The 13,807-nt window shown below is 29.8% G+C and overlaps 4 protein-coding genes across 4 annotated transcripts; 1 reads left to right on the top strand and 3 right to left on the bottom strand.

The window, feature by feature from the left end:
• Positions 1-3,303: 3,303 nt before the first annotated feature.
• Positions 3,304-4,085, bottom strand: LOC123294660 (acyl-CoA-binding domain-containing protein 6-like). Its single transcript, XM_044875761.1, has one exon. It carries the CDS (start codon positions 4,083-4,085, stop codon positions 3,315-3,317), a length of 771 nt encoding a protein of 256 aa, XP_044731696.1. The 3' UTR covers positions 3,304-3,314.
• Positions 4,086-4,099: 14 nt separating this feature from the next.
• Positions 4,100-4,375, bottom strand: LOC123294662 (SRA stem-loop-interacting RNA-binding protein, mitochondrial-like). Its single transcript, XM_044875763.1, has one exon. It carries the CDS (start codon positions 4,373-4,375, stop codon positions 4,100-4,102), a length of 276 nt encoding a protein of 91 aa, XP_044731698.1.
• A 3-nt stretch (positions 4,376-4,378) lies between these two features.
• Positions 4,379-5,341, bottom strand: LOC123294661 (methyltransferase-like protein 23). Its single transcript, XM_044875762.1, has 3 exons — positions 5,213-5,341; positions 5,023-5,134; positions 4,379-4,960 (listed from the first exon to the last, which is right to left on the bottom strand). Exons 2-3 carry the CDS (start codon positions 5,125-5,127, stop codon positions 4,379-4,381), a joined length of 687 nt encoding a protein of 228 aa, XP_044731697.1. The 5' UTR covers positions 5,128-5,134; positions 5,213-5,341.
• Positions 5,342-6,643: 1,302 nt separating this feature from the next.
• Positions 6,644-10,362, top strand: LOC123294833 (NAD-dependent protein deacetylase Sirt7). Its single transcript, XM_044876004.1, has 2 exons — positions 6,644-7,243; positions 8,705-10,362. Exons 1-2 carry the CDS (start codon positions 6,828-6,830, stop codon positions 10,323-10,325), a joined length of 2,037 nt encoding a protein of 678 aa, XP_044731939.1. The 5' UTR covers positions 6,644-6,827; the 3' UTR covers positions 10,326-10,362.
• Positions 10,363-13,807: the final 3,445 nt, after the last annotated feature.

Raw genomic sequence — 13,807 nt, 5'->3', positions numbered from 1 at the left:
CTGTTAATTTTCTAACCAATTTTAGATAACATAACATTAAAAAACAAAACTTTTTTTTTTTTTGACCTGGCTGATTCCAAATGCTGCTACAACCTCCCGCTAAAAACGTACAATTTTTATTAGATATTTTGTGAAACCATTAGTTTCTCAGATAAATTTAGCTGTAACACTAGCTGATCAATTTCACTCAAATAAAATAAATGAAAGGCTGAAGAGCATGAGGAAGGATCTGTCAGGTTGATCGTAGTATCACTGTGATAATATAATTTGATTCAAATTATAAATTCATTTACTTCTTAATGGATATCACAACGATTTCACGATCTTTAGCAACAACGACAGATGGTATCCTTTGTGAAAAAGCCCTTAAATAAATTTAGAATTATTCGTTAATGATATTTTTGCAGTACATATTAGTTTTATTACTTACTTTCACTTTGAATAATTAAAAAACAAATTTTATTTATTTACGTGCACATTTAGACTTTAAGGAAAAAAATAATTTTTCTTTTATTCAATGTATATCGAATACATATCACAACTATCGGTGTCTTGGTATATCCTAGCTGAAAACAATGAAGATATCAATAGTTGTCAGTTGGTTGAATAAACGAAAAATAATTTAACTAAGATTATTCATTGAAATTTTACTATACAAGAAAAGTTGTTACTGGGTGACAGTTATATTGTTGTACCTTAAAAACGCCCCTTTGTAAATTCACGCCTGTAGGCTTGTGTCTACTTTGCCTTATAGATAATCCGTCTATGCTTTGAGATATGTTTGAAGTTTAAGCCTTTTAATAAGAGACTTCTATAAGCATAAAGATCGGATATGGGTCTAAAGTTATTCTCTGAATTTGAATTAGTTGTTGGATCTGCTGATTGAAAATTAGAATGCAGGTGAAGTTCGATTCAAGTAGTTTCACAAATTGAAATATAAGTTCTAATATCTATCAAATATAAAGAATTTAGGTCTTTGAATCTGTGAAACTATTCGTAGCCATGTTTCGAGTTCATGTTAATTTTTAACCAGTCTGAACTACAAATACTTCAAATTGAAATAATTTCCCGAATTTTTATTATTTTCATGCTTTTAAATCAATTCAATAATTTTAGGTCTATAAAACTAAACTAAAAAAACATTTTAAACACCATGTTTGTGCTTTTATATTCTTACATGAACCTAGAAAAGAGTCCAGAAATTCCGAAACATAACCAAGATACATCAGAAGTGGTGAATGTACTCAATCCTGTTTAATTCTGAAGGTACAGCAAGAAATTATCAATACCCATATTTATTATCTATTATCTTCTAGATTTTTCTACGAGGCCTTATTCGACTATAAAAAATCGCTAACAATAGACAATTTTTAATCTTAGTTTGCATTTAAGTTAAATGAAATCCTTTTTTTGAGATATAAAATTTCCTTTATTAGAACTTTTACTCAAGTCATTGGTCACAAAAAGATTACATGATTAATATATTTTTATTACTGTGATATTTTGATTTTCCCCCTTTATATCTTTAATTTTCACAATTTATATCTCATAAAACAGGAAATTAACATGTCCATATGGGAAATTCTTATAAAAACACTTTGTACCATTTTCAAATTTTGGTTTTTGGTTCAAGCATTTGTTATAAAATATTTTTACATTGCCATGTGTGCAACTGAACAATTGTGCACAATTATATATATATATATATATATATATATAAAAGTTCAATAGAATTACTGTATTATATTACTCAAGAAAATTGTAATAATTTAAAAATATATACCAAAAAATTATTTATATATTTTTTTTTACCTATCTTTTCCACAACGAATTTAGGATTGGAAAGCAAGAATCGAAGACATTGATTTTAGAACTAGATCCTAAAAATTGTTAATTTTAAAATGATTAACCCATTTCATCGCTTCCAACTGTTAGTACACGGTGGGCACTGTTTTTCCAAATTGAAATTCCCTAACTAAATTAGTATTTTTAAATTGCTTTGAAAGAAAGTGGACTCAAGATATTACGATCATATGCGCCATTTTTTTAAATAATTCGAACTGGTTAGGTTACGTTAGAGTGGCTGTCCTGGGGTGGGACACACTTAGACCATAGGGTCCGTTGTGATACCGAAAAAGGATTGGCCTAATTCGAATAGAAACATGAACGAAAATGAAAAAATTTCCTGACTTTTTCAGGTTTTCTAGATTTTTAAGTAATATGGCCACCATGTAGTATCATTATGATGGTCTACCAGTTAAGGATATGGCTCACCAAAAAATCTATGAAACCTAACTTTCTACCAAGTAATAAATATGTTCCTGAGTCGAGGGGGAGCCTTTTATCTCATAACATATATACAGAACCATAGTATTAAAGGAAAATTTTTTATATAATAAAAAAAAAACGAAAATTAGGAGAGTGGTAAAATTTTTTTACAACACAATATGGTTTAAGTAAGGGTTTGCAAGAAGGTAGTTTCAGTTTTCAAGAAAAATAAACAAGTTTTGGAGTAGTTTTAAAAATTTTGTTTCTAAAAAAACAACAAAATTTAGTGATAACATTTCTTACCCTTCCCGCCATCCCTGCAAATCGGCAAGGGATGAGGGATGATGATAAGTTTTCAAACGAGCTACAGTTGTTCCAAATTCGATGATTTTTCGGATAAATTTGGTGTTAAAAAAATTTTCCTTTAATACTTTGGTTCTGTATATATATATATATATGGCAGAGCGGTCATTTTTGAGATATGAGGGGGGTGGAAATGAAGCGAATAAAATTTGTAGAAAATTTCTGCCCCTTTCCAAATAAGTTCTAAACATCCGCTCAACGTTACATGCTGGCAGGCATAAGTCTTTCTATATTCAAATCTTTGACAATGATTTGAATTTCTTGATGGTCCTTTGGCACATTGAACGGTAGATGATTCTAAAAATTGGATTTTCGATTCTTTATCAGAATTATGTCAATCACATATGATAGTTCTCTGTGCATTCAGCGATAACTAAAGCTAGCAATAGGTACATAAGTTCTACTGTCCCTACCATATTAAGCACTCGGGTTGTTCGCATAGAATGGCCGGGTCGTCAGTGTTTCAACTAAAAACAAGTTATAAGGCGAGTGCTAAATTAAAATTTTTGTGATTGTAATCCAAATTTGAATGAAATACATTGGATCCTCAGCATCTCCAAAAGGTTAAACTTGGAAAAATTCCTTATTAGAATTGGAAATGTGTAAAAATGGTATAATCACAAATTACTTTAACAAAAAAAAATTTGTTTATTATTATGTAATAATATTTCTTATAAATCTATCTAATTATTAAAATTTGTTATTATATTTGCAATTATTGAATCACTAGCAACTTCTGAGGCCGTCATTCCATCTTCATCAAGTAGATTACGATCCACGCCATATTTCAACAGTGTTTCAACACATTTAACATGACCGCAGCTTGCAGCATAATGTAAACCAGTTTGACCATCTTCAGCTTGTAAATTAACATTGCCGTTATTTTCCAATATTATCTCCAATAAAGCGTCATTACCTCGATCACAAACCCAATGAATTAGACCCAAACCATTTTCATCCAATGAATTTATATCAATTGTGTTATTTTCTAAAAGTTCTTTAAATTTTTCAACATTGCCTTCTTTGACCATATCAAAAATGGTTTTATCGCTTTCATTAAGCTCTTCTTCAGTATTAACCATACTGGAAACATTGACCCAACTCTCTGTATTTACATCAGATGTGCAGGTATATGGTTCCCAACTTGGATCAATTTTTTTAATAAGGGTAACATATTTGTCTTTGGCTTCCTCTTTTGGTAGATCATCAACTTGAGACCAAGCATCCCATTTTTGTTTCGCTTTAAGTTCATACCAGCTGGGTCTAGAGACGTCACATTTACCAACAGTCGCAGTTTTATACAATCCATACAAAGATAATAACAAAGAATCATCGATTTTACTGGTGGATACTAATTTTTGTAAGTGTTTCGAAGCAGAATTAAATTGAATTGTTAATTCATCCTCTTCTGTATCGCTTTCTATATCTGAATACCTATCTACGTACGACGCCATTTTATTATTAAAAGTTAAAATGTTGCTGGTTGAATTGTAAGAACGTTTCCTTCTAATTTATGGTTTGGTGTCTCTGAAAGTAATTGAATACTTTCTTTTTTAGCAAATTGTACAAAACCATAACCTTTAGAAAATCCGTTTTTCTTATCAAATACTACATTCACTTGGGAAACAAGTCCAAATTGTGAAAAATACTGTTTTAATTCACGATTACTTATTGTCCACGGTAAATTACCTACAAAAACACGATTTAAGGCTTTAGCAGCGGTTGCTACCTTCCGGATTCCCATAATTTAGATGCGAGTGATTTCAAATAAATGTATGGAGTGGTCGCCGGAGATTTCGCTAACGTTAAAATCAGAATCAGAGCTATTTGTGTTTAAAATACAACACTTTAGATCCCACTTGGTTAAAAGATGTTCGATAGACCAATCAGAACTTCTTTCTTGATAGGTGAACACAAATTTTGCGGACGTGTTCTGTTCGAGAATATAACTTACGGTAACTAGAATATCTTCGAAAAGTGATGGTTCGTAAAAACAATCGGATGCGATTAACAGATCAATTGGACCAAGTAATGCGATTTCATGTAAGAATAGACCCCAGGTTAATCCTAATACACGAACGTCTTTTCCTGGCACTAGATTGTTAACTTCCAAACAGCGATGAATGTGCTGAAGGCTTTTGGGTAAAGTAGCTGAATCAGTTAAAGTTACTTCTGCACCAGATTTTGCTGCTATTATTCCAGGTAAAGATGTTCCTGAACCTAGTTCTAAAATTCGTTTCCTAGGTAATTCGTGTCGATGTTCCCATAAAAACCAAGCTAACACCGATGCTGACGGCCAAGTATAGAACGAATAACTAGCTTGTAATAACTAAAATCGAGAGAAAGTTGGAATTTAATATAAAATTTTTTATCGTAGGCTGTGTCACTTACCTCAGGTATAAAAATCTCTAATGTTTCGCCTTGCGTATCACCATTAACACGTGAACGGCTTTTGAATACAAACTTTTTAATTTGTTCTATGGGTCCATCAGTCATTGGACTTCTAATAAAATAAAAAATTACAAGTTAATTAAAAATAATATTTTATTTTTTGAAATATAAAATTTCAAAATAACCTTACCTTTGAGGCTAATTTGTGATGTAATAAAATGCACAAGCATCAAACCCAATCACAGGGCTTGTAAAATTTTCTAAATATCTCTGAAAAAATTAAGTTTTCACTTTTCCAAGTTAATTTTCAAAGTAATATGAATTGCTTTTTTTAAATATTTTTAAAATAATTTATACTTTACAGTTTTTAAAAAATTTTGAATCAAAATATTTTATTTTTTTATGTTAGGTAATTTTTTGTACATTAATCATCCCTGTAATTAATCTACCTTCAATAAAACATGGAAATTTTTATTTTATTTGGAAATAAAATATTTTTGGTGTATTTTTTATTTTATTTTTTTATAATAAGCCTTTGAAATTGATATAACAAATATTGTCAAGCATTCATAGTTGAAATTTTAAGATTTTAGAAGTAAAATTTAAGAAAAATTTGGTGTGAACAAATGTGACCCACGCAACCTCCACATACGAAAATAATTTACAGAAATTGTATACTATATTTATTTTAATTTGATCAAAATTTATAGTGTAAAAATTAACTCTCTTCTCAAATTTTAGCAATAATATTGTATTTGGAAAGTTGATATTTTAACTCCTTCATTTAATCCTTTAACCATCCTATTATATGTTGATTAGCTATCGAAAAATTCTTAGAGCATTTCAACGTCTTGCAGTGAACTATATTCCAAATTAGAAGTCTATATTTTCAGCTGCTTAGACTACACTTTATCCACCAGTCAATCTTAATCTCGAAGCTATTTTACATGTATATGTCGTGAATTATATCCAAAGCAAACTAGGCAAAGCAAATTAATTAAATCTAGTTAAAATTTATAATATATGGTCTCTAGCGGGGCGACGATGAGGAGCTTGTCTAGGGCACTCCTAGACATTTAATCCGCCTCTCTGTGTATTTGTACATAGATAATAGCAAATATGTTTATTAAATTACCAAATGTCTAGAAAAAATATAAGTTCAGTTTAGCGAATTTAGCTAAAAACGATATACAAAAATCCGAAAAGAAACAAATGAAAATAATAAAACTGAACTTATATGAATAGTAATCTAACTAAACCTCTTTTTTTTCACTCAAGCAGAGATTGAAACGAGCTTTCGTGAACCATTATTGCAGGACGAAGAAATATTACCTTTAAATTAATATTATCTTTCTAACGAATTTATAAAAAAATTACGTTTTTATTTTCTAAACTGTCAATTTCATTAAAAAGAAATGACAATAATTATCGATTATACAAGAGAGCACGAATTTCGACACAGAGAAAAGATGTGATCATTTTGTGCTAGTGGTATTTAACATGCAACACAGTCAAGCACTACAAGGGGTATTGGAAAACATCCATGTCATTGTTCTGTTTATGCATTCGACAACCCCTTTCCCCTCAGTAAATGGACCACACTCTAAAATTAATTAAGAAATCGTAAAGAATTTTTATGTTGGTATACTTAATAATTTTACCTCAATGTTGATTGGTGTTGATTGTTGATGTCAATGGAGAAATTGTGAAGAAATAGAGAAATTAAAGATTTTTTTATATATATTGACATCAATAATGAAAGTTTCTTATCCATATTTTCGTAGCACCATTTAAGTTTAAGAAAAATGGAAGTAACCAATAAACATTCAAGGATATCACGACGAAAATCAACTCAAGTAGCAACCCAAATTTGTGCCAAAGATGAAAGAAATGCATCAATTAAAAAGATTGCGGCAATTTTACAAAAACCAGACAATATTCGATCAGACGATGAACTCGAATTGTTGTTATCGTATGCAGATATTGTTAAGGAGGTTAAACGACGATTACAAAAACGATCAATTGTAAAACAACGTTTGTTAGAGATTGAGGAACCTAAAGATGAACTAAGGTTAAAATGTAAAATGTTAGCACAAAGTATCAGAGATTCCAAACATTTGGTTATATACACGGGAGCGGGTATTAGTACTGCTGCTAGGATACCAGATTATCGCGGAACGAATGGAATATGGACTAGATTACAACAGGGAAAAGATATTGGGTATAGTATATTATACTCTTCACTTTTTATAACACATCACATTTCAACACTTTGGTTTTTGGATTCCATATTTTATTATTTTTTTTACTTTTGTAAGTAGTTCCTATTTTGTTGATTTTTAAAATACAAATGTAAATCTGATGTTTTCTTCGAAGGATATTGTTTTTGTAAAGTAGTTTTTAATGGTGGTGGAATTTTTTGCTTTGTAAGATAACTTTATTGGCTCCTAATTTTTGTTTTAACATCTAAAATATAATTTTCTTGAATATGATCAACATTTTTAGATGTTTTCTTCGAAAATTATTGTTTTTTGAAAGTTGTTTTTAATAGCTGTGGAAGTTTTTGCTTTGTAAGATAACTTTATAGGCTCCTAATTTTTGTTTTAACAAAAAATCCCTTGGTAGGAAGAATCGTAATTTCACTAATTAAATAATGTAAATATGATCTTTCATTTATTGAGTTGTAATCTTCCAACATGGCTATAGATTAGCAGATAGAGCTTTTAATCCAAACATTTGTCGTAATTAATATCAAAATTTAAAGTAAGATAAAGATTGATAATTCAACTACAATTAAATGATTTCCTGACCTAATCTGCAGCCACGCCTATGTATTCTCAGCCAGCCACAACGCAGAAATCATTTAACTAAAGCAATATTTTAATTGTTTCAATTGAAAGTTTCTCTCAATTCAATTTTTTATCGAATCGATTATATTGTGTCAGAATTTCGAAGTTACAGTATATTCAATTCATCTCTCTTATTCTCACCTAAGCTGCTGAAGTGATTGAGCTTTCTTAAGATAATTTTTTAGTTATTTTCTATTGTAACCTGCAAAACTACCCTTTACTATCAGGTAGTTTTGCAAAATTTCTTAGAAGCTGATTTAAAATTTATTAATTAATTAAGCGATATTGTCCAAAATTCCATGTGGAGAGCGATACAAAAGAAAGGTGGGGATGAGGGGTAATTGGCATCCTCAATAGGTACAGGTATTTTCTTAATTTACCTACAAGTTCTCAACGCTCTATCTCGATTTGGAAGGGCTGTATGGATTAGAATCTTCAAATGACTCTGGAATCTTTTCAGACTGAACAAATTTTCTTCGTGTCTATATTCTATTTGAATATTTGTTATATACAGAGCTTCAATGCGGCTTTAAACTGTGTGAATTTTCAAAAATTCAGGAAAAAGTATGATGAATAATAGTGAAAAATTCGGAAATAATTTGATTCTTGTGGTCAACATATATAGCAGCTATACTTGACATCCAAACCTAAGGATCAAAAGAAGATCTAAAGGAATAAAATAAACTGAATATTAAGTCAGCTTTGAAGAAATTTTGAAGACACCTTAAGAATTAAAGAAAAATCCCATCTAAAAAGTGAAATTGTGTTATAATTTTATTTGTTTATTATTAAATCTGTAGATTCTGAAACCTTCCCATTTTTAAATGTTTCAGGACACATGATTTAAGCTTAGCTGACCCAACATACACTCACATGGCATTATCAACGTTATATCATCGAGGAATTCTAAAATATGTCGTTTCACAAAACTGTGACGGTTTACATTTACGCTCAGGTCTTCCCCGTAACGTGTTAAGTGAACTACACGGTAACATGGCAATAGAAGTTTGCAAACATTGTAAACCAAGTCGTGAATATTGGCGATTGTTCGATGTAACCGAGAACACTGCACGATATTCACATAAAACAATGCGCAAGTGTTATGAATGCAATAACGCGTTAGTGGATACAATCGTACATTTCGGTGAACGTGGAACGTTACAATGGCCATTAAATTGGTCTGGTGCATGTAAGAATGCTGATCAAGCCGATACAATCATATGTCTAGGATCTAGTTTAAAAGTTTTAAAAAAATATCCATGGCTATGGCAAATGGATAAACCAGTGAAAAAACGTTCTAATTTATTTATTGTTAATTTGCAATGGACTCCGAAGGACGATCAAGCAACCCTAAAAATTAACGGGAAATGTGATGCAGTTATGAAGCTAGTCATGGAAGAGTTGGGAATTGATGTGTTAGATTATAGACGGGAAACCGATCCAATTTTCGTTCATGCAACTAGTATAACGGAATCAGAAGATCACACAACATCACAACCAGAATTGAAACGGGAGATGAAGGAGGAAAAAATTGAAGTTAAGATAGAAGATGTTGTTAAAGAACTAAAACGGGAGGACAAAATTGAAATTATGAAAGAAAGTGTTGTTAAAGAATTAAAACAGGACGAAAAAATTGAAATTAAAAAAGATGATGATATTAAACCGGAAATAGGAGAAATTAAGCTGGAAATCGAAGAAATCAAAACAGATATCGGAGTGTGTGATGATGATGTAATAGATTTAACAGATAGTGACATCGAAATTGATATAAAGCGATCGCCAATAAAGGATAGTATTTATGCAATGGATAACTTACTTGCGGATAGTAAAAGTAAAAGACAATTAAATATGGAAAGATTTGCCCCACCTAGTTCATCAAATTCTCAAAATTTCTTTCCATTAATTCCAATCGATTCATTTAATACGTTAGTTTCATGTTATAGTTCATTAGGTCAAAATCCATTAGCATTACTAAACGCGTCTTGGTATCCATATCAAACTAGTTTTCTTTATTCCGGCTTACATAGCATAATCAATCCTATGCCATTTTTCAATTACGATTTTCATGATTCAAAAAATTTACAAGAACCAGAAACTGTAGTGCCGGAAAAACAAGTTCCTACATGCGATTTTTGTTTTGATAGTTATCAATCGTATAGTTGTTTGTTTTACAAAAAATATGAACCTATTTTTATAAAACCAGTCCAGAGGTATTGCAAAAGTTCACAAGAGAGTAAGGATGTATATTGTGAATGTTGCGATTATACAAGTGAATCGGAGGCTGAAGATACGGACACGTTAAAGAAAACTAAATTAGCAGAAGAGGATAGTATTGATACTCAAGATGGGTATAATATAGAAAATTCAAATGATATTTTAGTTACGTCAAATGTTAAAGTACAACCAGGTTGGTTTGGTAAAGGATATCGAAAAAAACGGACGAGAAAACGATAGCAAAAATGATATATCTCTATTTTTTTAATTATTATTATTAAAGACTGTATAGTAGTTTTTTAAGATTTCGTAATCTTGCCGAATTTTTTTTTTTTGGAATAGTTTTTATTCCAATCAATTTTTTTTTGTTTTGTTTCGAATGTATTATTAATTATTAGGATATTTCGACTTTGATCTCATTTAATATTTATTCTCGTTAATCGTCCTTCATCGTATTTATTATCATTTCCAATTCGATGGTTTTTTAATTTATTCAATTTCATTCAGGTCGCTAAAGTTTTCCAAAAATTAGTGTAAGCAGAATTTGAAACTAATACCTTAAATTATAAACCATAACATCCGTCCCTCATTTTTATATCGGCAATTATTTTGCTCCAGAAAGTACCGGAATATTAAAATAAAACAGAAAATTTTCGTTCATTTTACGCTAAGGTTTTTTCGCGTCTTTGAAATACTTTTAGGCGCTTTCTGAAAGAGGTTATACTTTCCAAAAATTTTATTTATGAGCTTGATCAAATGGAAAAAGGAACTAACAACATTTCAAAAAGAAAATTCATAATTGAATTGCGTTGAAGGAAGGATATCACTTTGCATGGCACCTTCAGTTCAAAAATTCTACCATTATTTTCGAGATTCTAATTCTTAACTTCTCCCCTGACAGTTTCAAGCTCTGGTTACAATATAATTGATTTTCTGTCAATAATAAACAAATTATTCAATTTAGAATTTTCTGAAGGTTAAAGAAAAGTTCAAATTTTAATAACAAGATAAAAATTCTACTGGAATTTTTTTCATCTCGAATATTAAAAATTGTATAATTATTAATTTAAGAAAAATTTTTTTTATTCTAAATCTTTTTAAGACCTGGTTTAATTATATTTTGTTAATTTTAATGTGTAAGATTTGAAAAATCGGGTCACAGTTTTTACAAATCATTTGAAAAACATTGTTTTAAGCAAATATTCATTCTTTGTTGGTAGTAACTTATAAGGAGGTAGACATCAAATTTCAAAATAAATATCAATACGCTTATAGTTAATAATGTCAACATACAAAAACTAGATTAATAATTTTCTCTAAAATAATATTTTAACATTCATTTAATTATTACAGGGATTTCAAAAAAATAATCCTAAGTCTTGGGTTCTATTAAATACTTTTTAATTTTAAAACAATTGTGATCTCAATGGGTACGTGCTTGCGTTTTAGTCTTAACAGAGTGATTATGAAGAGTAGAGGGAATCTTAAATGGCTGTTTGAATCAAAAAGTGTACACAAATTACCATTAAATAGTGGCACTCGTGTAGCGAAGAATATGTATATCATAGACAAAGGAAAACAAAGGAGTATAATTGTACCAGACAGTGAGAGAATATTATACAACTTCATACTCCGTCCCTACTTCTCCTATGTCTATGATCTATACGCATGGCCCTCTGGAACACCAATGTCATCTTAATTTAGTGCAATTTTAGGGTCACTTTTTAAACATAGAGATTGTGCTCCTTCCCTCTACACTCCATAATAGTGATCTTCGCTATAAGTTGTTAAGTTACTATTAAAATAAGATGGCGTTAAGAGCAAAGCACTATATCGACATGTATGAGAAATATATAGCGTCTAGACCAAAATACTTGCTATAATGCTGCCCATCACCGTTTTGTCCCTGCCATTCTTATGTTAAATATATAGGAATAACAAGACAAACCGTGATGGGCTACATGACGGCTTGTATTTGGAAACAGATCTACGATAGATACTGATTCGATGAGGTCGTTTCATTTAATATGTCTTAATAGGCCTTTTCATCTATTTGTTATTGTTTCGGACAGTTGCCCAAAAACTTTTCCAAGTAAAGAAAATAAATATCTTTTACCTTTATCAAACAGCGCTTTTTGGCAAAGATAGAAAGTTTTGATTTGTCTTTAACACTTTTTTGACATCTGTCCGAAATAAAAAAAGAATCATTTTTTTAAATGAAAAGGTCTTTAGACGAAACGATGCATACGCTCGGATTTTTCGAAATTGATATCTCGCCAAGCAAATACTATTTGTATTTTTTAATTAATATCAACTTTTATTGCCACGCTGCATGTCAAAATGCTCGTTCAAGGTCTTAAATCTAGTTTTATTATTAAAAAAATATTTATAACTCAATAAAATCCATGACTTTAATCTAGAATGTTGGAAACAATGAGTGAACCCACTGCAATAAATTTAAGTGTTTAAACTACGAAGTGATTATTCGATGGTCTGGAAAATGACCAATTGATTATAAAAACATAATACAAATAAACAAATAAGTTGCCTATAACATTAGATAATAAAATATATAATCATCAAAATTTTTCAAATGTTAACTGCTTCCAACGTTGACATTTTATTTTGGAAGTATAAAATGTTTCATCACAAAAATAGTTGTGGATATTATTTTAGACTCGTTGTTTGAGTTTTTGTCCGTAGAAAATATTCGGTAGGTTTTATTTTTAGCTTAGTTATCTTAATGTTGTGAAAATATGTTTAGAAAGTTTCGACTAAAAATTGAAGAAAGATTTACATCACATTTTTTTATTTAATTAATTCGTGTGAAACTAATGAATGAACCTTGGTAGAAAAAAGACCAATATTCAGTTGTATCAATTATATTAGCAGAAAAAGATCCAATAACGCCATCGTTAACATATTCCAAGTAATTGAAATCAATGTTCCAACTGTGCTTAAATATTACTTGGATAAAAGCTTTCCTATAATATCAACTAAAATTAATCAAATGTATGTCGATTAATGGGACCTTTTTTATATCCAAGGTACAGAAAAGGGTAAATATTCGGATTTTAGTATACACATTCGTGTTTCGTTAATCTTCAAAGACGCGGCTTTGTTCGTCGAGTACTTCTCTGAATGAAAAATTCCTGCCCGAATACATGATGATATACTATTGAACTAATTGATTGAAAATTTTATTTCGAATAAACGCTTTTGATAAAAACGGATGTATTTTAAGCAATGTGAGACAAATAATTTTTTTTTTTTTATAATTATTATGTCTAATTTTAAAACTTTCACTGACGTTAATTTTTAAATTAGGACGGTTTTAATAAAATTTATAATTTACCAAAACCTAAACTTTTGTTATAAAGAATTATATTTAGGTTGAAAGCTGGACCAATGAAATTAAGAGAAACTAAAAGCGGGAAGGTAATTTAATTTTAGCCCACTTCAAATATTAAGGTTTGAGTAACGAAAATCAGGGCTTTTTTGTTGGAGATGAAAATAATAGTTAATAATAATAAGTTCAAAAGCCGTGTTTAAATTTTTAAATAATTTTTATTTCATTTCACTGCCATTGCATCGCTTTGAAAATTCTGAATCCGCTGCATATAAAAAAAGTATGTAAAAGCCTTTTTTAAATCGTATTAAATTGATTTTCAGTTAACGAAACGTTTTCCTACAAATGAAACCCGAAATTTGAAATAATCAAG

Source organism: Chrysoperla carnea, chromosome 3, assembly GCF_905475395.1.
Source record: "Chrysoperla carnea chromosome 3, inChrCarn1.1, whole genome shotgun sequence".
Lineage (NCBI taxonomy): Eukaryota > Metazoa > Arthropoda > Insecta > Neuroptera > Chrysopidae > Chrysoperla > Chrysoperla carnea.
The sequence above is the reverse complement of the archived record's forward strand: the minus strand, read 5'-3'. Positions and strand labels throughout refer to the sequence as shown.